The following is a 22,598-nucleotide window of genomic DNA, read 5'->3' as shown; positions in this document are numbered from 1 at the left end:
TTCCATCTGCAAAAATAAATGAAGGTGAGAAATACAAATTGACATCAATAAAAGTTATTTAAACAATACCAAATAAAACACAAATCTTATGTAAGATATAACTTTATTTTTTTCACAAATGCAAATGATTAATAAAAATTATACGCAATGGAAAGTTTCAATAACATAAGAATATGCCAGAAGGTTAGAAAAAAAGGGTAAAAAATAAAAGTGCTTATTTTAAAAACTTTACTTATATTAACTTAGCATCAAATAAGGAGTTAAATTTTAGGGGGAGAAAGGAATCATCAAAAAGGAAAAGGAAGAGCTAAAGAGAAAATGAAGAGTTAGAGATATTTATCTAAATGTTAAAAAAATTCTAGAGAGATGAGAGAGAAAAAAGCTCTGAAATTCTAACCTAAAATTCTGTGAGGATGACGGCTGTTAAGGCAACTCAAAACCGTTTTTCGCCATTAATGTCCTCTTCAAAAACTGCAACACCTGTTAAACACTCAATAATACGTCCTTCTACTTCAAATACTACTCAAAACAAACCTAAAGATGCTACCTTTCGGGGTCCTCATCTGTTGATCTTGGGTAGAACGAGGTCATTAATGAAATTAATGGAATCCCGGTTCTGAACCTCAGTGAAGGTGCTCCTGAACAGCTTAATGATGGGTGGATATTGAAACACCAAGGAAAAAATATCCCTATCATGGAAACTATTTCAGAGGAGGAAGAGCTCTCAGATTTACTTCAATTTACACATGAGGATGTTAAACAAGAGGTAGACTTTTGGAACAACTCTGTTTTTTGCTATATTTTGGGTGCTAACCCTCCTGCTGAGATTATTGAGAATTTTGTGTATCGTATTTGGGATCAATTTGGGATAGATAGAGTTTCTTTCTTGGACAATGGAATCTTCCTTGTTCGTTTTACTAAGTTTGAAAACAGGGAAGCTTTATTAAACTCAGGGTATTACTTGTTTGATAATAAGCCTGTGGTTATTCGTCCATGGCTTCCTGAAACTGAGTTAACAAAGGAGAAAGTTGATATTGTTCCAGTGTGGGCAAGATTATCTGGTGTACCCTTGAGATTTTGGGGGGCTTGTTTGCCTAAGATAGCTGGATTGGTGGGGAATTTTATTCGTATGGATGATGCTACTAAGGATAAGATTCGTTTGAGTTATGCAAGAATGATGGTTGAAGTGCCTTTTAACCAGAAGCTTATTGATAAAGTTAGGTTCTTGGATGAATCTGGGCATGTAGTTGTTGTTAATGTGGAGTATGAATGGAATCCTATCTCATGTTCTAGTTGTAATGGGATAGGACATGACATGTCCCAGTGGAAGCCTAAGAATCGAGGGTTGAAAGTCAAGCAATCTAAGCCTAAGCCTAAACAAGTTTGGAGGCCTGTTCAGAAAACTCAACCTGCTGAGACTTCTGAGACCCCCCTTACCTTTACTCCTGAAGTGTTTCCCCCCTTGTCAATGGTGAGGGCCACTCCTACTGTCAAAGCTACACCTGCAAAACAAATTATGTGGGTCAGTAGACAGGAGAATATGGTGGGAGTAAGGCTCTCTGGTAAGTTCAGTCCGTACACTTTTCTGGATGCTTTGAATGGTTCTGCTACACCTAGACTCAGGGTAGAGAACAGTGGTAAGGACCCTCCTCATCAAGTTAATCATGCATAGTATAGGTTTTTGGAATGTCAGGGGTCTTAATGACCTGAATAAACAGAAGGTTGTTAAGTGGTTCATGCATAATAATGGTGTAGGTCTTTTTGCATTATTAGAAACTAAGCTTAAACCTAGTACTTTGTTGAATAAGGCAACTACAATTTGTGATGGCTGGAGTATTTCTACCAACTGTAGTTGGCATAAAGGGGGAAGGATTTGGTTGCTATGGAATCCTACTTGCTTTGATGTGCAATTTCTGAACTATGGCTCTCAGTATATCCATATGTTAGTTCAATCTAAAGTGGATAACAAGAAATTTCTACTGACTGTGATTTATGCTTTTAATGACCTGATGGAGAGAACTATTCTTTGGAAGTTTCTGAAAGATACAGCTTCTACTTGCAATTTGCCTTGGTTGTGGGTAGGAGATTTTAATACTGTGTTATCTCCAATTGAAAGATTGGGGGGTAATACTACAGATGCAGAGATGGAACACTTCCAGGAATGTGTATCTTTATGTGAAATGGAGGATATTAAAGCTACTCGGGCTTTGTTTACTTGGTCTAACAAGCAAGCTCCTACTGACAGAGTTTATAGTAGGCTAGATAGGGCAATAGGGAACCCTGAATGGATGAGTCATTATGGAGAGTACATGGCACATTTCCATCCTGAGGGTATGTTTGATCACTGTCCTTGCACCATTGTAGATAGGAAAGTTGAATTCAATGGAAAAAAGTCCTTCAAATACTTTAATATGTGGGGGATATCTGAGTATTTCAGTGCTACTGTGGATGGTGTTTGGAAGCAGTCTTACAAAGGGACTAAAATGTTTAATGTGGTGAAGAAATTGAAGGCTCTTAAACCTGTTCTCAAGAGCTTGAATAAAAATTGTTTTTCTGATATTGAAAACAGTACTAACATTGCTGGTACTGTAATGCAACAAATTCAAAAGAAGTTGTTTGATTCTCCTGGGGATTTGGACCTGATTCAGCAGGAGTATGACCTGGCTAATGAACTCAAGGAACTTATTTTGGCCAGGGATAGTTTCCTCTCTCAGAAAGCAAAAATTCAGTGGTCCATTTCAGGGGACCTCAACACTTCCTATTTTCACCAAGTTATCAAGAAGAGAGTGATGTTGAATAAGGTTATGCAGATTGAAGACATGAATGGTAATGTTTGTACCACTGGTGATGCTATACAAAAAGCTTTTCTAGATTATTATCAGAACCTGCTAGGCTCTCACACTGATACTTTGGCTGTCCAGCAGCATGTAGTCACCAGGGGACCTTGCTGTACAGCAGCACACTGGACTATTTTAGACACTCCCATCACTGATGAGGAAGTCAAGCAGAGTATCTTCAGTATACCTAAGGACAAATCACCAGATCCAGATGGTTATACTAGCCAGTTTTATAGAGATGCATGGAGTATTGTGGGTGATGATGTGTGTGGTGCTGTTAGAAACTTTTTTGATACTGGCAAGTTACTAACTCAGATCAATTCTACAACAATTACACTCATTCCTAAACTGGACAGACCTACAAGTGTGAAGCATTTTCGTCCAATCTCCTGTTGTAATGTTCTTTACAAAGCTATCTCAAAAATCATGTGCAATAGGTTGGCTGCCATACTCCCTGACATCATTAGTAAGAACCAAGGGGCTTTTGTTAAGGGTAGAAGTATTCTGGAGAATATCCTGATTTGCCAAGATCTAGTAAGGCTCTACAATAGAAGTATGGTGTCCCCTAGATGCTTATTCAAATTAGACTTGCAAAAGGCTTATGACTCAATTGAGTGGCAGTTTGTGGAACAAATGATGGATGCTTTGAATTTTCCTAGCAAGTTTAAGAATTGGGTGATGTGTTGCATTTCTTCTCCTACCTACTCTTTAAGTTTGAATGGTGCACAATTTGGCTATTTTGAGGGAAAGAGGGGGCTTAGGCAGGGTGACCCTATCTCTCCCCTTATCTTCTGTGTTTGTATGGAGTACTTATCAAGGGTTCTGGATTATGCTACTAATAGATGGTACTTTAGATACCATCCTCTTTGTAAAAGCCTGAAACTGACTCACCTACTTTTTGCTGATGACCTTCTTATGTTTTGTAAAGGGGATGTGCAATCTATTATGTTACTTCTTAGGGCTTTATCTACCTTCTCTCGCCTCATCTGGACCGAGGGTTAATGCTTCAAAATCAAGTTGTGTTCAATGGTGTAGCAGACTTCTCTCAAGTTGGATATTATTCAAGTCTCGGGTTTTCAGGAAGGCTCCTTGCCTTTCAAATACCTGGTATTCCAAAGATCAAAGTGAGGTTAAAAAGAAGTGACTGCAAGGTTTTGATTGAGAAAATTGTTTGCAGAATTAGGGGGCTTGGTGCCAGGAAATTAAGCTATGCAGGAAGACTTATTCTTATTAATTCTGTGCTTACCACTTTGCATAATTACTGGGCCTCAATATTTCTGATTCCTAAAGGAGTTATAAGTAGGATTGAAATGATTTGTAGGAATTTTTTATGGACTGGTGATGCTGAATATCATAGGGTTCCTCTTGTAGCATGGAAGAAAGTCTGCTGCAGCAAGAAGGAAGGTGGTTTAGGTGTGAAAGATGCTAGGGTGTGGAATATTGCAACAGTGGGTAAGCTTGTCAATTGGATTTATACTAAAGCTGATCGTCTATGGGTTCTTTGGGTTGACCATGTATATATGAAAGGGACAGATTGGAACAGTTATCAACCTCCTCCAGATTCAAACTGGAACTGGAGGAATATCTGTAAGGTTAGGACAATGTTAACTACTGGTTTTCAGGGCAATCAGTGGTTAGCAAGTCCAAGTGGTTATACTGTCACTTCTGGTTACCAGTGGATGCAGGGAACACACCCCCCTGTCCACTGGTATAAGGATGTTTGGGATGGCTGGGCTATTCCTAAACATTCTCTCATAGGCTGGATGATCAAGCATGAAGCATTGAACACAAGAGTTAAGCTGTTCTCACTAGGCCTGTGTACTACTAACAGGTGTGTTCTCTGTGAAAAGGAAGAAGAAAGGCATAGCCATCTCTTTGGGAGCTGTGATTATAGCTCTAAAGTTGCTGCTGTGCTAGGGGACTGGTTGCATATTAATTTGAGCACTGTTACTGGTATTTCAAAGACACAGAAGAAGGTTTATAGAGTGATCGGGATCGGCTTGCTTTGGTATGCGATCTGGATGGAGAGAAGCAGATTGTCGTGTTGATCTCAAGCTGAGAAGACCTGATATTGTTGCAGCTGAGATTAAAGCTACTGTGAAGGCAAGACTGATACAGGTAGTTACTCGGCCTGTGTTAGTAGGGGATAAGGAATGGCTTGCAAGCTTAGGGATTATTATATGATGTTTTGTAAAAGCCTAATTGTATTATCAAAAGTGGACTACATGTAATTCTGTTTATTGTTTAATCAAAGCTCACATTTCACCAAAAAAAAGAAGAGTTAGAGATGAATAAGGGGTCATAAACGAGAAAAATGATTACGCATCTGAGGTAGTACCTCATACCTTGTAGTTTTTGAGCATATATACATCTGAGGTAGTACCTCATACCTTGTAGGAGCATATATACATTTTTTCTGAGCATATTACCATTTATAAATATAGTTTTTGAGCAATATTATATTTTTTTAGTGTAACATTTTAATAAATGTGCTCAAAAACTTTATACTAAAGCATAACTCAAAAACTTTAAAATAAAACTCAGAAAATAAACAATAAGAGGTACTACCTCAGATGTATATTCTATGAACTGGTCATAAACGTGATTAAGTATTTTATCTTAATTCTATGAATGAATATTATTAATTAGTCACATATACCAAATAAAAAACAAATCTTATGTATGATATAACTTTATTTTTTTCACAAATGCAAATGATTAATAAAAATTATATGCAATGGAAAGTTTCAATAACATATGAATATGCCAAAAGGTTAGAAAAATAGGGTAAAAAATAAAAGTGCTTATTTTAAAGACTTTACTTATATTAACTTATCATCAAATAAGGATTTCAAATTTAGGGGGAGAAAGGAATCATCAAAAAGGAAAAAGAGGAGCTAAAGAGAAAATGAAGAGTTAGAGATGAATTAGGGGTCATAAACGTGATAATAAGTATTCTATCTTAATTTTATGAATGAATATTATTAATCAGTCACATATTATCAAATGAAAGTTTTTAGTGATTCTACGTTGGTCGCATGTCTTATACATATGCTTAAGGTAGTCTTTTTATATTATTGTATAAATATGACATGTAGATTATGATAGGTAATTTAGCATGCCTTTAAGTTAGATATATAGATTTTGTATTTAGATCATAGAGTTATTGATTTTACATACATAAATATGGAGTAAGAAGAAATGTAATGTAAAAGGTTTGCATGAGAATGGTTTATAAATTATCTTATGAAATTAAAATAAGACATATAGTTGACGATTGATAGTTTGGCTTACTTTTTAATTATAATTATAGATTATTATTATTATTAATTTTTTTTTTTTTTTATTATTATTTTTTTTTGTAAGAAGTGAGTAATTCTCATTAACAAGAGAAAACCGATCTTACAAGAGGCCCAACTACAACAAAACCAAAAAGAAAAACACCTATTCTAAGAGCAAGGATAAGAGGTGATCATTCTCGAACCCTTGTTTCCAAGAATACATTCGTAAACAAACAAAATACTTTACTAAATTAAGTAGTTGCTCAACTGTTCTCCGAGCTCCCATAAAGATCCTGCGATTCCGCTCCTACCATAACATAAACACCCCTGCAGCCAGTGTACAACACGCAAGTTTCCTCCTTCCTTTACGAGTTCGATTTAGAGCAAGCTTATACAACTCATGTTTCAAACTCAACACATGTCTGGTGATCCCCTGCCATGCTAACAAGCCATGCATTAAAGTTGTAGAGAAGGGACACTCAAAGAATAGGTGCAAACTAGTCAGCTGCAGCATAACATAGAGAACACCGGTTAACAAGTTGCATCCCTCTCGTACACAAATTATCCACAGTAGCCAGGCTATTTTGGGCAGCAATGGTAGCAATAAACGCGTGCTTGGGTATGACAATGCTGTCCAGAAGAGGCTTCATCCACCTGAGCTCATGGGAATCCCCCTGAAAGATAGCGTAGACCACGTGCAAAGGGAACTTACCCTGCTGATACCAGGTCTGAAAGAGCCCTTTTGCAGCAGCCTGAGAACCTACTTTCAGAACAAACTCATCTCTGATGTGCAGAATCCGCTGCCAAATGAGAGACCCACACTCAGAGGGAGGAGCATCCCAACATGAGCAGTTCCTGAAGATGTACTCTCTGGACCAAATCATCCAGATAGAGGTACAATTATGATTAAAATTCCAAAACATCTTGAGCATCAAGGTTTTGTTCCAGCTAAGGAATTATTATTATTATTATTATTATTATTATTATTATTATTATTATTATTAAATTCACTTTGCATGAGAGTGATTTAAAAATTATTCTATGAAATTAAAATTATCTAAATTTAGTTTTTTACCATTAACTAGTTTTGTGACCCGTGAGAATCACGGGTTTGATTGTTTATGTTCTTTTATTTTTGCGGTATCGTTCATGAATGCGTTATTTAGCTTGTTTGTCTTCTTGCCTATTATTTTCGAGATATGTTAGTAGGATACATAAGCAAGGCAAGTAGGCAACAAATAGGGTGATAATTAAAAAATATTCGTAACAATTGATTTATGAGGAAAAAAAATTATATACAAATTATTACAAAAAAATAAACATTTCTCGAAGAAATATTGAGAGTGCTAGAAGAAAATATTTGATGAAAAAAAATGATTTAAAAGCTTGTAAGCATTTAAAGTTGAAACAATGGATTGGAGAATGATCATCGGATTCTAACCAAAAACCATGCAAAATATTTACCTTACTCCGCATTAAAAGATCCAATTTATATCCTTGGAGCATATATACTTCAACACTTCCATTAAGACATTTGATTTATAATATGTTTGTCGACTAAAATATTTGATTTATAACCTGTTTGACAAAATATAAGTTGAAGAATACACGGAAAACTAATAAAGTGCACGAAAGGGTGTACGACAATTTAGTACAATTTAAAAAATTTGTCAATTAATATTCCAAGGGTTAGAATATATAATGTAACATTTCACCAATAATTAGAGATCCAACTACAGTTTTATATTGCGCATATACCATAATAATAATAAAAAAAGGAAAACCCAACAAAAATGAAAAAAATATTCAAGTTAAAAGAAAATTGAAAGAAGTTCCATAACCATTATTTCCAGATTTCATGCAATATTATCCTCCTGCAATTTCAATACAAACACCAAAATAATAACTAAATAAAATTATAATTATTAATTAATTCAAAACATAATAAGAATAAAAAAGTTAAATAATTCATTTGGTTAAAAATGCATACTTTACCTATCAACTTTTTGAATAAAAATGATTTATAGGATTGTTGTAATATATATATAAGGAAATTTTTGTAATTAATTATCTAATCAATTTCTAGAATTTATTCGAGAGAAGAAGAAGGTTTTGTGAACTAAGGGGGAGATAACAAATTATGGTAAAATAAATACAAAGTATATTAATTATGAGTAAAAACAAAAAGACCTTCTATTAAATAAAATAAATAAAAGTTGAATGAATAGGTATATTGATACCAAGTTTAAGAGAGGAAAATAAAAGGTTTGTATTAATTTGTCGTTTGCAACTAATATTTTTTATTTTGTTAGTATCTATATGCATATAACACATGATATCTAGAGATTACTTCTAGTTAGATAATAAAGAAAGTAATATAAGTGAATTATTATTAACCAATAGAAAACTTACACGTGGATTAAAAATTAAATGTTTTAAGTAGCCTTTTAACAATATTCAAGTCAAAAGAAAATTACAAAGATGTTCCATAACCATTATTTCTAGATTTCATGCAATGTTATTAATATTTGAGTATGTCATCCTCCTGCAATTTCAATACAAACAAAAAAATAAGAACTAAATAAGATTATAAATATTAATTAATTCAAAATATAATAAAAAAAAAAAAGTTAAATAATTCATTTGGTTATATATATGCATACTTTACCTACCAACTTTTTAGATAAAAATGAAAAATAGGATTGTTGTAATATTTATATAAGAAAAATTTTGTAATTAATTATCTAATTAATTTCAGGAATTTATTTGAGAGAAGAAGAATGTTTGTGAACTAAGGGGGGGATAAAAAAAAATTATGGTAAAATAAATACAAAGTATAATAATTGTGAGGAAAAACAAAAGACAATCTATTAAATAAAAATAAATAAAAGTTAAATGAATAGGTAGGTTGATACAAATTTATGAGAGGAAAATAAAGAGTTTGTAATAATTTATTTTTTTGTGTTTGCAATTAATATTTTTTATTTTGTTAGTATTTATAAGTAACACATTATATTTAGAGATTATTTCTAGTTAAATAATCAAGTAATTAATATAAGTGAATTATTACTAACCAATAGAAAATTACACGTGGATTAAACTTAAATGCTTTAAGTACCCTTTTAATAATATTGTATAAATTAAATAATTTAAGTGGAATGGAGAAGGTCTCATTTAAATTCACCATGAACACAAAATTATAAATATAATTATTTTAGTTTTACTTACTAAATATATTGCTAAACAATGCATTTTTTTTTTACAAAACCTTATCCTTTACGTGAAATTATTTCATGAACTAAATACATGATATTACTACCCTTTTAAATTTCTATTATTATTGTTTAATTTCATTTAAGTATTTACAGAATTTGTTTGTAAATTACTTAAATTAATAAATATTTTCTTTTCCATATATTTTATATTTTCCTAAGAAAATATTTTATGTGATCTTTAATACTTATTTGTCGATTAATTAGTTTTGTAAAACATCTTCTATATACAACAAAGTTATAATATATTTTTTTTATAGTAACAGCAATAGTGAATTAGTGCCTTTCAAAAAAAAAGTAGTGAATTAGTGACAATACAGTTTTTTTATTTTTTATTTTTAACTTCATTTATTCTTCTTCGTTCTTAATTTCTTATGTATTCAATTTTTTATTTCGAATACATGTAATACTACTCCATATGAAATATCTTGAAATTATTAACTTATAGTTAATCCATATTTTTTATTGTAGTTTTTTTTAGTTAATTAAGTTTAAAGTTAATGGAATATGGATAGATTTTTAAAGGAAATAAGTGAGTTAAATTAATGCAATATAATAATAAATTGGTAATCCATGTTATATTAGTTTGCCAAGTCAAATTGTTATTGTATACGTGGCTTTTTTTCATCCCATGTGGCATTGTCTACGTGACATTTTTAGGCTAGCCTTTTAATAATATTTTATAGATTATGAGAGTAACTTTTAAATGTGGAATTGATAATTTTTTTCATGTGTACTACTATGCTAGTATTTCCACGTGCACTATATTTTGCCACGTCACAATTAATTGTTGCCATGTCACATTTGTCTACGTGGCGTTTAATGTCTAGCCTTTTAATAATATTTATAGATTTATGATTCTATTTGGACCCGACAAAACTAACCCGACCCGAATAACCCAATCTATACCTGACTCGATACCGAACTCAAGCCCCGAGCTTGACCCGAATCCAAATTGATCTTGACCCGAATATTTATTGTTGCAACGTGAATATTATTCATGAATATCGAAAATGACTTGAACCAGAAAAGCTCTGGCCTATCCCGACCTCTTGCAAGTTGCCATCCAAAACTGACCCGGCCCGAATTAACCCGTTTACAATATCTACCTCTCTTCCAACCTCAGTTTATACCAGTTAATACCCTTTCCATCACAAAATTCTTGTTTACGGCGATTGTATCCGTCTTAAACTTAAGATGTGTCATTGACCCCGTATTAATGTTAAGATGGATACCTCAGTCTTATGGAAGACTAACTGTATATACAATCATACATACACAGAGTAGCGTCATTGTCATTACTCTTCCGAATTCTAATACATCGTTATTACTCTTCCGAATTTAGAACTGACCCGTACCCGACCCGTACCCGACCTGACACGAAAACTCAGGATCCGAATTTAACTAAACTCGAATGTTTATTGTTGAAAATCGATCGTTATCCCTATAACACTTTACGATAATCAACCCAAAAATGCCTCGAACCCGAAATCACGAATTGATCCAGCCGACTCGATTCAACCCGAAGCTTGTTTACCGGATCAGACTCGGCCCGATCCGGACCAGGTTAACCCGTTTGCCAAGTCTAATCTCATCCAATAAGAAACTCCCACATCAGCTCCAATGACATGACATATAAACACTCCATAACTCAACAACTCTTCCCGTCTCTCTTTCTTCAATCTCACAACTCTCTGTTAAATCTCAATTAAAAACCCAGAAATTCACTAATCAAAATCAAAATCAACTAATCCCAAATTACCCCACTTTAAACCTAAATTAAACCCATGGTTTGCTTCAAATTAGTACCAATTTTGTTAATTCTAGGGTTTATACAATTAACCCAATCCCTTAGATTCGATCTAAAATCAACTCATACTAAATGCATCTCCGAAGATATCAAGAGTAATTCTATGACTGTCGGTAAATATCACATCGTTAATCCTAATGAAGGCACTCCTTTATCCGACGCCTACAAATTTACTGTTCGGGTAACTTTCTTTGTTACCGTTATATTTAATATACCCGTCTTAAATAAGAATTTGTGTAATTTTATGTTACGAAGTTGTATTTCTATTTCTTTTTTATTATGTTTAGATGCCCGGCACCTTATATTTTTTGATGACGAAGTGGTAGTTAAACATTGCTTCCGTGAGGTCAATAAAGTTGCGGACTTTATGGCATTGGTTGGACATTCTTGTGTTTTGAAAGTCGGTGGCTTTAACTCGCATCTATTTTTCAAAAGGATGAAATAGGTTGTCCGTATTAGTTTGATATTGTTATAATTTACGACTTTACTTGAGGCTTAGAATATGATCTCTGGAATTTGTTAGGTTAGGCAACTCTGAGGACTTGCTTCGGTAGCTCGAAAGAAGTTTTGAAGTTATTGTGGGGATGAGGGAGGTTTTAAGGTTTTGGTGGTGATGTTATGGTGGCAGGATATGTCGAGATCGACATATGATCGTAAAGAATTATACTCCCTCTGTCCCGGTTATTTGTTATCCTTTTCCATATTGGGGTGTCTGTGTGAGTTGTTGTTCTTTCTATTTTAAGAATGAACTTGATGAACAATTTGATCATTCACACTCAATTTGTTCCACTTGTCACTTAGTAATTCTTCCTCTTTCCTTGGTCTTTGTGCCAAAACCAAAGGATAACAACTGACCGGGACGGGGGAGTATATCATTGTTATTGTTATGGAATGATATCGATAAAGTAGGAAGATTACTATATATATTGGTCATATTGTATTAGTCGAGAGAATAATTCAATAACTAACAAACTTGCTTATGTGAATGTCCCCTCTTCCGGAATTTATCAGGATTTTTTGGTAAATTGGCTTCGAAATTGTAAAGATTGTCTGGTTTGAGGTCGTTTAACCAAAGGTTTTCGGGAATTAGTTGAGGTTTAACTTTTGATGATAGAGGTTTGTGGAGGTAACTATTACGAGTAATAGAGCTTAAAACAAGAAGAAATAGGAGGAGATTGGTTGTTTATGGTGGTTGCGGATGATGGAAATAAGAGGTAAGGGAGGAATCATTACGCAGTTAATACATTACTTTTGGGGAAGGTGGGTGATTATTCCAGGTTAATGGAGCAACTATACACGCTCTCCCCTATTTCTATCTTCCACCACCGTCACTTTCCTCCATTTTCGAGTTTATATGAGTTTTATTACCTTAGTAACAAGTACCTCCATCCCAAGAAGCTCTAAGTTATAACATCTACACAAAACCTTAAAAATTGGCCTCTCGCTTTAGCTTTGGGGATCAGAATATTTTATCTGCATTAAGTCTCTTGACCATTTTATGTGATTTTAGTGTGGCACTAATCCATTTAAGTTAGAATTTACCCATTTACCCACTAACCTGCAAAATCTGTAATAGAGTAGTAAATATTCGAGAATTTGTGTTTAATCTGAGGGAGTTGAACTGAATGTGCAGGTCACATCGCCATATGGAAGTAATCTTCATACCGCGGATAAAGTGGACGCTGGTCAGTTTGCGTTTACAACAGCGGAAGCGGGCGATTACATGACATGTTTTTGGATTGTGGAGCATAACCCACCAGTAACAGTAACTCTTGATTTTGATTGGAAGACTGGTGTTGCTGCTAAGGATTGGGGGAGTGTTGCTAAAAAGGGCTCTATCGATGTAAGTTAGTTTTTGCTACATTATTTTATGTTGTCTTTTGTACAGATACAGAGTAGTTTAAATCGTAACGTGAGCTGAAAGTTCAGTTCTTTCGTAAATTCTTGCTCTACTAATGTGATCTTCTTTGGAATGATTTTAGATTGACTGTTTGGTTGCCTAAATGGATTTGGTGGGTAGGAAAAAAAGGAGAGAAACTCGACTCTTTTTCTACATTGTGCTTGTATAGCTCTGAATTGACAATAAAGGAAAGGAAGTTGAAGGAATTTACTTTCATTAAATTGCTAGTTTTCTTCCCAAATCAGTGAGATTTAGAGAAGTTAAAAGCACCTTTTTCTTACTTTCTCTTCTCATATTTTCTTCCCGTTCCTTTCTTTTCCAATCACATTAAAAAGCCAAACAATGGTTAAAATGTTGGGGATCCACAAGGTGGTGATCAGGTATTAAAATAACTTAGCTAGTTTTAAATGATTGACCAAGATGTAAACTAAAAATAGATTATCTTGGTTTCATAAGAGAAAGGGCTTCAATGTCGGGCGCCACACTCAGATCTGTACCCGACATGTGGGGTTGGGGACAATGAGTTTTATGAAATGAGTTTTTATGTTTTGAATGGGAAGCTATATTTTCTAATGGTTGCTTTCTCTTATCTTTGTCATGGCGTAATTAAAGCACTGTTTTCTCACATGACAAATGAAAATTACTCTATTTATCACGCTTTCAATTTGGCTTGGAACTGGTAATCTTAGAACTTTCAGTAATGTTTTTGACACATGATAATTTGTGTGTCAGTACATAGATCTTGTCTATCGTGTCTTATACTTCTCTATAAGTCTAAGATTGGAGGCGGTTGGAGCCCTGTAAACTTATGCCGATAATGAGTTACAGCACAATGCTACTTAGTTTCTTCAACGAAATCAGTTGAAAAGAATAGTGCCTTAAGTTATTGTTTTTTTTTGTTGTTGACCAGCTTATGGAACTGGAGTTGAAGAAGCTGCTGGATACTGTCAACTCAATTCACGAGGAAATGTTCTACCTTCGTGATAGGTGAGTTCCTCTTTCTTGTGTGAAATTGATACATTATAGACAACTCCGTCTTGAATTTATAACCGGCTTTGATAGTCAACTGATTTAAGCATCAATTTTTCCCAACATTGTTTATCAAAGTTGGCTATTACTCCATACTCCCTCCATCCCGGTCAATTGTTGTCCTTTGTTTTTGGCACAAAGACCAAGGAAAGAGGAATGAACCAATTACTAAATGACAAGTGGAACAAATTGAGTGGGAATGATCAAATTGCTCATCAAGTTCATTCTTAAAATAGAAAGGACAACAAATGACTGAGACACCCCAATATGGAAAAGGACAACAAATGACCGGGACAGAGGGAGTATATATTATGAGAAAATAACTACCAATTTAAAGTGGACATCATTTTCCCACCAAAACCGAATTAGGACAATATAAATGGGATGACGGGGGTACTAATAGGTAGTATGTTGTTTCTAACTCATGTTATCACCATTGTTGATTCCAGGGAAGAAGAGATGCAAAACTTGAACAGAACAACAAACTCGAGAATGTATTGGCTCAGTTTCCTTTCAATCGTTGTTAACTTGTCAGTGGCGGGCTTGCTAGTATGGCACTTGAAAACCTTTTTTGAAAGGAAAAAGCTACTTTAAATTAGAGAACAAACTTGTTACAGTTTTCACCTTAGTCATTGTAAAATTCTCGAGCCCTTACTCTTTTAACAGAATGTCTTCGAACTGTCAATTTGCAGTAATTTATACGTTTTCCATATGAATATTCTGTTAAAGTTTCCCGGTGTTGTTAACGTCTGGATTACTGAGCAGTGATTGATATCTAAGGGTTGAAGTGGTGTTCAATAGTGTTTCTCTGCACATAACTCTTCATTTTAATTAGGAAGCTTTTGCCTGAGGTTTGGCTAATTCCTGTTCAGTATTGAGATTGGATAAATTTCCGGTATGATCACTTGAGTTTTGAAATTCATATTGGTGATTTGACGGTATTTGAAATTAATTACTTCAGTAATTTTGCTTAATTTTACCATTTTGGTGATATAAGGGTACTCGTAATCTCGTATAACATAACGATTTAGTGAATATATACTTAAATTTCCAAAATTAGGTCACCAAAATGATAAAAAATCTTAGGATATTAATTTCAAATCGGACATGGATTTAGTGTTTGGATCACATATTTGGTTCTGGATCCAGTTTGACCCGGCTTAACTACAACTCATTGTCAAGGCACCAAAACTTTGTTTCTCCAAGAACTGATAAAGAGTTACTGTATTTGCATTCCTATTCCATTCCCAATATTATTGTTCCTAAGCTTAAGACGGTCTTAAATGAAATTTCACATTTCACATTTTACATTTTACATTTTATCGATTCTTAATCACCCGTATCTCCGGTACGGAATTTATAGATTAGCAGAAGTAGATGCTAAAAAAGGAAAAGCTTCTGCTAGGAGAAACAGTCAAAATAGGTATACATTAAACTATGTCAGAATAATTTTGACTGATCTTATACTATGTCACTGAGATTCCCTCCCCAACTCTTTTGGCAGGTCATTAGGGTGACTAATCACAATTTTTTACTCTATTAAACATTATTTTAAACACAATGTCAAATTCCAGGATATAAACATTAAAAAATTACAACCTGAAGTCTTCTGTATTCTTGATAACACCAGAACAGCAATGCACACCTCAAGTTGCTTAATTCCATAAATTCTAAGCTTCCAAGTTGTCAAATAAATATTTAAAAAAAAAAACTGATGAGTTGAATTCTGATGGTTTTCTGAATTTCCTCGGTAGAGTTGCGGAAGCCATTGAAGCACTGGAGTAATGCTGCTGTATGAATTGAAAGATATTTTTTGTTTGTTTTATAGTTTTAGTTGAATTATGTTGATGCCTCGGTTGATAAATAAATCTGTTCTGAATCTTCTGATGGTGTTACTGATCCTTGCCCTGATACTGTCATCTATCTATGGAGCGACTTCGTCTGATAGTAATAGTCTTCATTGGAGGAGAACCGAGTGCCCAGAGAACTCCTCCGACATTTCAGGCAGCGCGTTTGAAGCCAGTCTAAATGACTCCTTTTCCCAACTCCTTACCAACACCTCCTCGGTTGTGTTCTCAAATGTCACTAAAGGTGCAGGCGAGGACCAAGTCTACGCGCTGTTTTACTGCAAGGGTGATGTCGATCTGGAGACTTGTCAGGATTGCGTAGAGGAAGCAACCAAGGAATTAAAAGATTCCTGCAAATTTGCAAAAGAAGGGATTGTCTGGTATGAGGAGTGTACCTTAAGGTATGCCAACCGAACCTTTTTTTCCGTTTATGAGGTAACACCGAATTATCCACACTACAATCGCTCTGGCATATTCACTGAGATTCGTCTTGATTCATTTCAAAAGAAATTCGATGACACTATGGAGGCTCTCGTAAAAGAGGCTGCTTATGGTAAGGGATCCTTGCCGGGTTTTGCAACAAAAGAGTTCAATCTTTCCTCGACTGAGATAATCCGTGGCCTTGCTCAGTGCACTCCTGATATTGTGGGTCTCGGATGTGAGAGTTGTCTGAAGGCCGCTCTTAGAATTAGGGATACATGGGCAAATACGATTATGTTTCTTCCAAGCTGCTTCCTTAGGTATGACTTGTATGAAACAGGAGCACCCCCAAGTCTTTCACCTCCTCCACCAACCCGACGAGGTAAAAACCATAGTCGTAATCTGATAATTGCGCTATCTGTTGCGTTCATTGTGCTGACTGTAATCGGGTGTGCTTGGTTATGGATAAAAAAGAGACCCCTTTTACGAGGTAAACTCGAATATAATTCCTTTGGTTTTTATGAACTGGAATATTTGTGTTAAAATGTATTGAAATATTTTTCTTATCCTGCCCTCATACCAGGTAATGTTCTGTCATCGAGGGACATTAATACTCCGACTGTGCGACCAATCACTCCTGTAGTCGATGTCCAACAGAAGGTGCAGGGGCTGCGAAAGTATACCTATTCTCAAGTGAAACAAATGACTAATAACTTCACTGTTGAATTGGGTAGAGGAGGTTATGGGGTAGTTTACAGAGGTACCTTATTAGACGACACGAAAGAAGTTGCTGTCAAGGTGCTAAACCAGAATGAGAGTGCTTCTGAGCAATTTACCAATGAGGTGACAGTTTTCATATATTTCCTCAATGCTCTGTGCTATCGCGAAGTAATAATGCAAAATATATTATTTTTGTGCAGATTTATGTGTTAACAGGGATTTCTCACCGAAATATAGTTTCTCTACTTGGACACTGTCAGGATAAAAACCGTTTGGCACTGATATACGAGTTTATGGACAAGGGAGACTTGAGATCGCTTTTGTCAGGTAAATCATACATACTCCGTTTATTATATGCATCTGTCAACCGACTCCAAATCATTTTGGGACTAAGACTCTGATGTTGTTGTCTGAATTTTACTATTTTAGTAACCTGCTGTTGTCGTAATGAACAGGAAATCCAGGTTCGTTAAGCTGGAGGGATCGACTAAAGATAGCTATTGACACGGCTGAAGGTCGGTCTGAGATTCTAAGATACATTTACTTGCAATATATTTCCGTCTTGTTTATGTTTAATGATTCAACCTTTCAACCTGTGCAGGACTGGATTACTTGCATTATCATTCCAATGACCGTGTAGTGCACAGAGATGTGAAACCCGCTAACATACTGCTAAATGGAGACCTCCAGGCAAAGCTCGTGGATTTTGGTTCGTCTAAAATCTTCCCAAAAGATGCTACTACTGTAAAAACACAGGTCGTCCACTCCTTCGGTTACACAGAACCTGAGTAAGCTACATTTCAACTCTACTTCGCCTTTTTTTTTTTACAGAAAAATCAATTCTGAATGACTTACTTGGGACTTGTTTTACAGGTACTTCGACACTGGCATGCTGAATATGAAAGCCGATGTTTACAGCTTTGGGATTGTTTTGGTGGAGCTAATCACAGGCAAAGTGCCAAGTTTAGAGTTCAAAGTAGCCGAATGGTTTGTAAACGCACTCAACGAAGGGGATCTAGATAAAATCATGGATCCAAAGATTACTAGAGATCTGGAAGACGGGTCTGTTTGGGAGGCAATAGAACTAGCTCGTGAATGTGTAAAAACAGATGAGACAGAAAAGCCGAACATGAGTGAAGTAGTTGCAACCCTGAAGAAATGTTTGGATAGGGAGGTCAGGAGGAATGCAGGAAACAGTGACAGAGCGTCTACGTCAATAGGGATAATGAATGCAACGAATTCAGATAGTATTTCAATGGTTCCAGATGTACGTTAATGTTATAGTTCTCTAATCTTACATTCCTCGATTTTAGTTTGTTCATAGCATTTGTTTGGATACACTCGTCTTGTTTAGCATTGCTATCATAGATACTCATTCTTTTGTACATCTAGTTGTACTGGCTTAACTCTGTGCTACTGATTACTGATCTGACTTTCTTTCAGAAGTACCGAAAACTAGTTTTACTTCTCTTACCACGAGTCCACGACTCTGCAGTTTATCGTTTTCACACATCTACGAGTTTAATTTCTTTACCTTTGGAATACGATGAAATAAAACAAAGTGACTCACTAAATTGTCTCGGTTCCATGTATTTTTCAGAATAAAGTATTTTTCTGATTTTATTTTGAAGTCATTAAGCAGAATGTCAAGTTGACTTTGTTAGACCATGTCAATGACTGATCTTAGATCATGTACTCCATCAAACATTTTAGCAGAATGTCAAACTGCAGGATCCGAATACTAGAAGAAGTATTCCTCCTCCTTCGAAAAAAAGTTTTATTCTTTCAAGGACGCAAACTTTTCCGTCAACTGATCAAATCATTTTCTAGTCCACAGACATTCAACAGCTATGATGATGAATATTCAGGTGGTTGTTCTTAGATTAATTCCAAAATCTGTCTTGATGTTAATATTCCTGTCTCTGATAGCATCATTCATTCAAGACTCGGCTTCATTGGAAAGTCCTCGGTATATGAGAGCCGCCTGCCAAGAGACTAACTCCTACATTTCAGGCAGCGCGTTTGAAGCCAATTTGAACGAAACCCTTTTCACTAAACTCCTCCCTGAGGCCTCCTCAGTTATGTTCTCGAACTTCACCATGGGCTCAGGCGAGGACCAAGTCTACGCTCTTTTCTACTGTAAGGGTGATGTCAATCAACAGACTTGTCAGGATTGCATAGATGATGCAACCAGGAAAATAAAAGATGCCTGCAAATTCACAAAAGAAGGTATTGTCTGGTTTGAGGAATGTACCTTGAGGTATGCAAATCGAACCATTTTCTCCATTGACGAAGTAAAACCCTCTTTTCCGTATTACAATACCTCTGGCATTGTGAATGAATATCGTCTTGATCCATATAACAAGACATTTGACAGCACTATGGATGCTCTCATACAAATGGCTGCTTATGGTAAGGGAACCTTGCCTGGTTTTGCTACAAAAGAAGTCAATCTCTCGTCAACTGAAATAATACGCGGCCTTGCTCAGTGCAGTCCTTATATAGTGGGGCCGGGATGTTACAGATGTCTGACCGCCGCTTTCAGAATATGGAATACATGGGCAAATACCATGGTGTTCCTTCCTAGCTGCATGTTTAGATATGACTTGTATGAAACAGTGGAATCGCCACCTCCTGCGCCTTCACCCCCTGCAAGTACCCTAAAAGGTATGGCATGACCTTTAGCAATAGCAGTCTGATTTTCACGAGCATTCGTTATCTAGCTAATATCATATACTCCCTCCATCCATTTGATTTTGTGTACTGCAGGTTCATATATTGCCCTCATAGTTGTGCCATCTGTTGCGTTCATCGTGCTGGCTGGGATCGGAGGTTTTTGCTTTTGGAGACACAGACACTATTTGCCAGGTTCTTTACGTTTTCCTTTTTTGGTATGTTCGACAGATTATTTACGTTCCCTCTTTTGGGTCTAAATGAATGGTTAAAATAACAAAAGTACTCTTTAACAGTCACATACATGTAAAGGTCCTAAAAATCCGCACCAAAAGCAAATGTAAAGAATCTGATGAATGGGATCGGAGGATGTCTATGATTAGTCGGATTTTCTTTTCCTTTCCCTGACACCAGTGAAAGTTTTTTTGCAGCAAGAGTGCCTCTTCAAACTCATGGGCTGCCGAATTATACTTATGCCCAAATACGTGAAATGACCAATTTCGACAAAGAACTTGGTAGAGGAGGTTTCGGAGTAGTTTACAGTGGTTTATTAGACGGTTCGAGAGAAGTAGCTGTCAAGCTGTTAAATCATAATACTGCTTCTAAGCAGTTAAGAAATGAGGTCTGTAACTTTAACCAATACTGGCATATGTTTCTCTATATACTCTGTCGTGTCGTGAAGTTGTGAAGCAAAACATTATATTTTGGTGCAGATTGATGTACTGGCAAGAATCTCTCACAGAAATATAGTTTCTTTACTTGGATACTGTCAAGATGAAACCAGATTCGCGCTGATATATGAGTATATGGCCAAGGGAGACTTGCAGTCTCTTTTGTCAGGTAAATATATGCATCTGTCTGAATTTTAGTCATGGTCTTTTCGACTGATCTGCTGTCTGTTCTAATGAACAGGAGATCCGAAATCATTAAGCTGGACAGATCGGCTAAAGATAGCTATTGACACGGCTGAGGGTCTGAGATACATCTACTTTCTATAAATTCCGCTCTTATTTGTGTTTAGTTATTCAGCCTGTGTATAATCTTTAGAATTTGTGTTGTAGGATTGGATTACTTGCACTGCCATGCCAATGAGGTTGTCGTCCACAGAGACGTGAAGCCTGCTAATATACTCGTTGCTGAAAACCTGCAGGCAAAGCTGGCGGATTTTGGTTCATGTAAAATCTTCCCTAAAAATGTTACCTCTGTAGTCACTGAAATCGTCGTTAGCCCTGGTTACACGGATCCTGGGTAAGATCGACATTAAGTTAAGACGGTTCTGTCTAACCTTAAGGCCTTAAGTATATCAATGTACTTACTTTAGGACATGTTGTACAGGTACTTTCAAACTGGCCGGCTGAATACGAGAGCTGATGTTTACAGCTTTGGGATTGTTTTAATGGGGCTCATCACAGGCAAAGCGCCAAGTTTTATGTTTAATTTAGTTAAATCGTTTGTAAAACTATCTAGCCAAGGAGCTATAGAAAAAATTTTGGATCCAAATATGGCAAGAGATCTGAATGAAGGTTCTGTTTGGGGGGCAACAGAACTAGCTCGTGAATGTGTACAGACAGATGCGAAGAAAAGACCAGACATGAGTAAAATAGTTGCGGACCTGAAGGTATGCTTAAGTATGGAAGAAAACAGAATTGCTGGAAATAGTGACACGGGTTCTACGTCAATGATGGTGAGTGCAGTGAATACAGACACTATTTCAATGGTTCCAGTAGCGCAATAGTGTTGTAGCTGTAACTATTCACGGCCTTACATTTGTCGATTCAATTTGATCTTAGGGTCTGTTTGCCATTTATTTTTGCTTGTACTGGCGTAACTCTGCGCTGCTATACTGCTATGGTTTCTGTCAGGAATCCGACAGTCTGAACACTGGTCTCTTTATACTCTTCAGTTCACAGTAATCTATTACGGAGTATTAGGGCTTTAGATTACGATGAAATAAAACAAAAAGATTCACCATTCTTTGGTTCCGGATTATGTTGGCATAAAGTTAATAATCAAAATGACTAAGTAAACTGTTTGCGCTTCTTTTTTCTGCGTACTGTTAGCCATTAGATGCAATTCTTGACGTAATCCATCTTTGCATGAATCAAGAGCTCTGGATTTTACTGGTGCAAAACTTCTGCAGTAACTTGCAGGAAACAGTTACAGAACCGAAGTCAGACCGATTTGACTGATCTTTAGACCCTGTCAATGAATTCTTACTGTCATTCCAGCTGTTTTGGCCTGTCATTATGTCTGCTGAAGATGATCATGTATACCATTAAGCATTTTTAATAGAAAGTCAAATTCTAAGATACTGTATACAAGTAGCAGATACTAGAAGAAGCATTCCTCCTTTTCTAAACAAAAGTTCAGCAATTATAGGCATTCATAGAAAAAAAAAAAAAAATAGATATCCCTTTAGCCATTCATAGAAAAAAAAAGTTTTTTTTTTTTTTTTTTTTTTTTTTTCCGTTTAGGCGCAAAAGGTTGTATCTCAACTGGCCAGATTATAGGCTCTAGATACAAATTCAGAGATGTTCTGCAAAACTGCAGTTCTGCAGCATTGAATTAAATTATGATGATGCATGTTCATGGCATTTTTCCCAGTTTAATGCGAGAATCCGTGTTGATGTTACTAATCCTAGTCCTGATAGCGTCAGCCGTGCAAGAGGGGACCTCATTGGAAAGCCCTGAGTATATCAGTTACAAATGCAACGAGACAAACTCCTACTCCTACATTCCAAGCAGCGCGTTTGAAGTCAATTTGAATGAAACCCTTTATACTCAACTCCTCCCCAATGCTTTCTCATTT

The 22,598-nt window shown here is 35.7% G+C and overlaps 3 protein-coding genes across 3 annotated transcripts; all 3 read left to right on the top strand.

Moving 5' to 3' along the window:
* Nucleotides 1-11,024: 11,024 nt before the first annotated feature.
* Nucleotides 11,025-14,857, top strand: LOC141598742 (transmembrane emp24 domain-containing protein p24delta9-like). Its single transcript, XM_074418494.1, has 4 exons — nt 11,025-11,381; nt 12,834-13,043; nt 14,011-14,087; nt 14,579-14,857. The coding sequence occupies exons 1-4, from the start codon at nt 11,178-11,180 to the stop codon at nt 14,721-14,723; spliced, it is 636 nt and encodes a 211-aa protein (XP_074274595.1). The 5' UTR covers nt 11,025-11,177; the 3' UTR covers nt 14,724-14,857.
* A 1,057-nt stretch (nt 14,858-15,914) lies between these two features.
* LOC141602354 (cysteine-rich receptor-like protein kinase 25) lies at nt 15,915-18,501 on the top strand. The gene is made up of 6 exons (XM_074422649.1): nt 15,915-16,886; nt 16,980-17,239; nt 17,317-17,443; nt 17,572-17,631; nt 17,718-17,904; nt 17,990-18,501. Exons 1-6 carry the CDS (start codon nt 15,971-15,973, stop codon nt 18,390-18,392), a joined length of 1,953 nt encoding a protein of 650 aa, XP_074278750.1. The 5' UTR covers nt 15,915-15,970; the 3' UTR covers nt 18,393-18,501.
* Nucleotides 18,502-18,966: 465 nt separating this feature from the next.
* LOC141600150 (cysteine-rich receptor-like protein kinase 19) lies at nt 18,967-22,480 on the top strand. Its single transcript, XM_074420337.1, has 10 exons — nt 18,967-19,783; nt 19,886-19,984; nt 20,221-20,411; nt 20,503-20,629; nt 20,702-20,761; nt 20,851-21,037; nt 21,125-21,473; nt 21,850-21,912; nt 22,018-22,056; nt 22,340-22,480. Exons 1-10 carry the CDS (start codon nt 18,967-18,969, stop codon nt 22,478-22,480), a joined length of 2,073 nt encoding a protein of 690 aa, XP_074276438.1.
* The last annotated feature ends 118 nt before the right edge of the window (nt 22,481-22,598 follow it).

Source organism: Silene latifolia, chromosome 9 (genome assembly GCF_048544455.1).
Source record: "Silene latifolia isolate original U9 population chromosome 9, ASM4854445v1, whole genome shotgun sequence".
In the NCBI taxonomy this organism is placed as follows: domain Eukaryota; kingdom Viridiplantae; phylum Streptophyta; class Magnoliopsida; order Caryophyllales; family Caryophyllaceae; genus Silene; species Silene latifolia.
The sequence above is the reverse complement of the archived record's forward strand: the minus strand, read 5'-3'. Positions and strand labels throughout refer to the sequence as shown.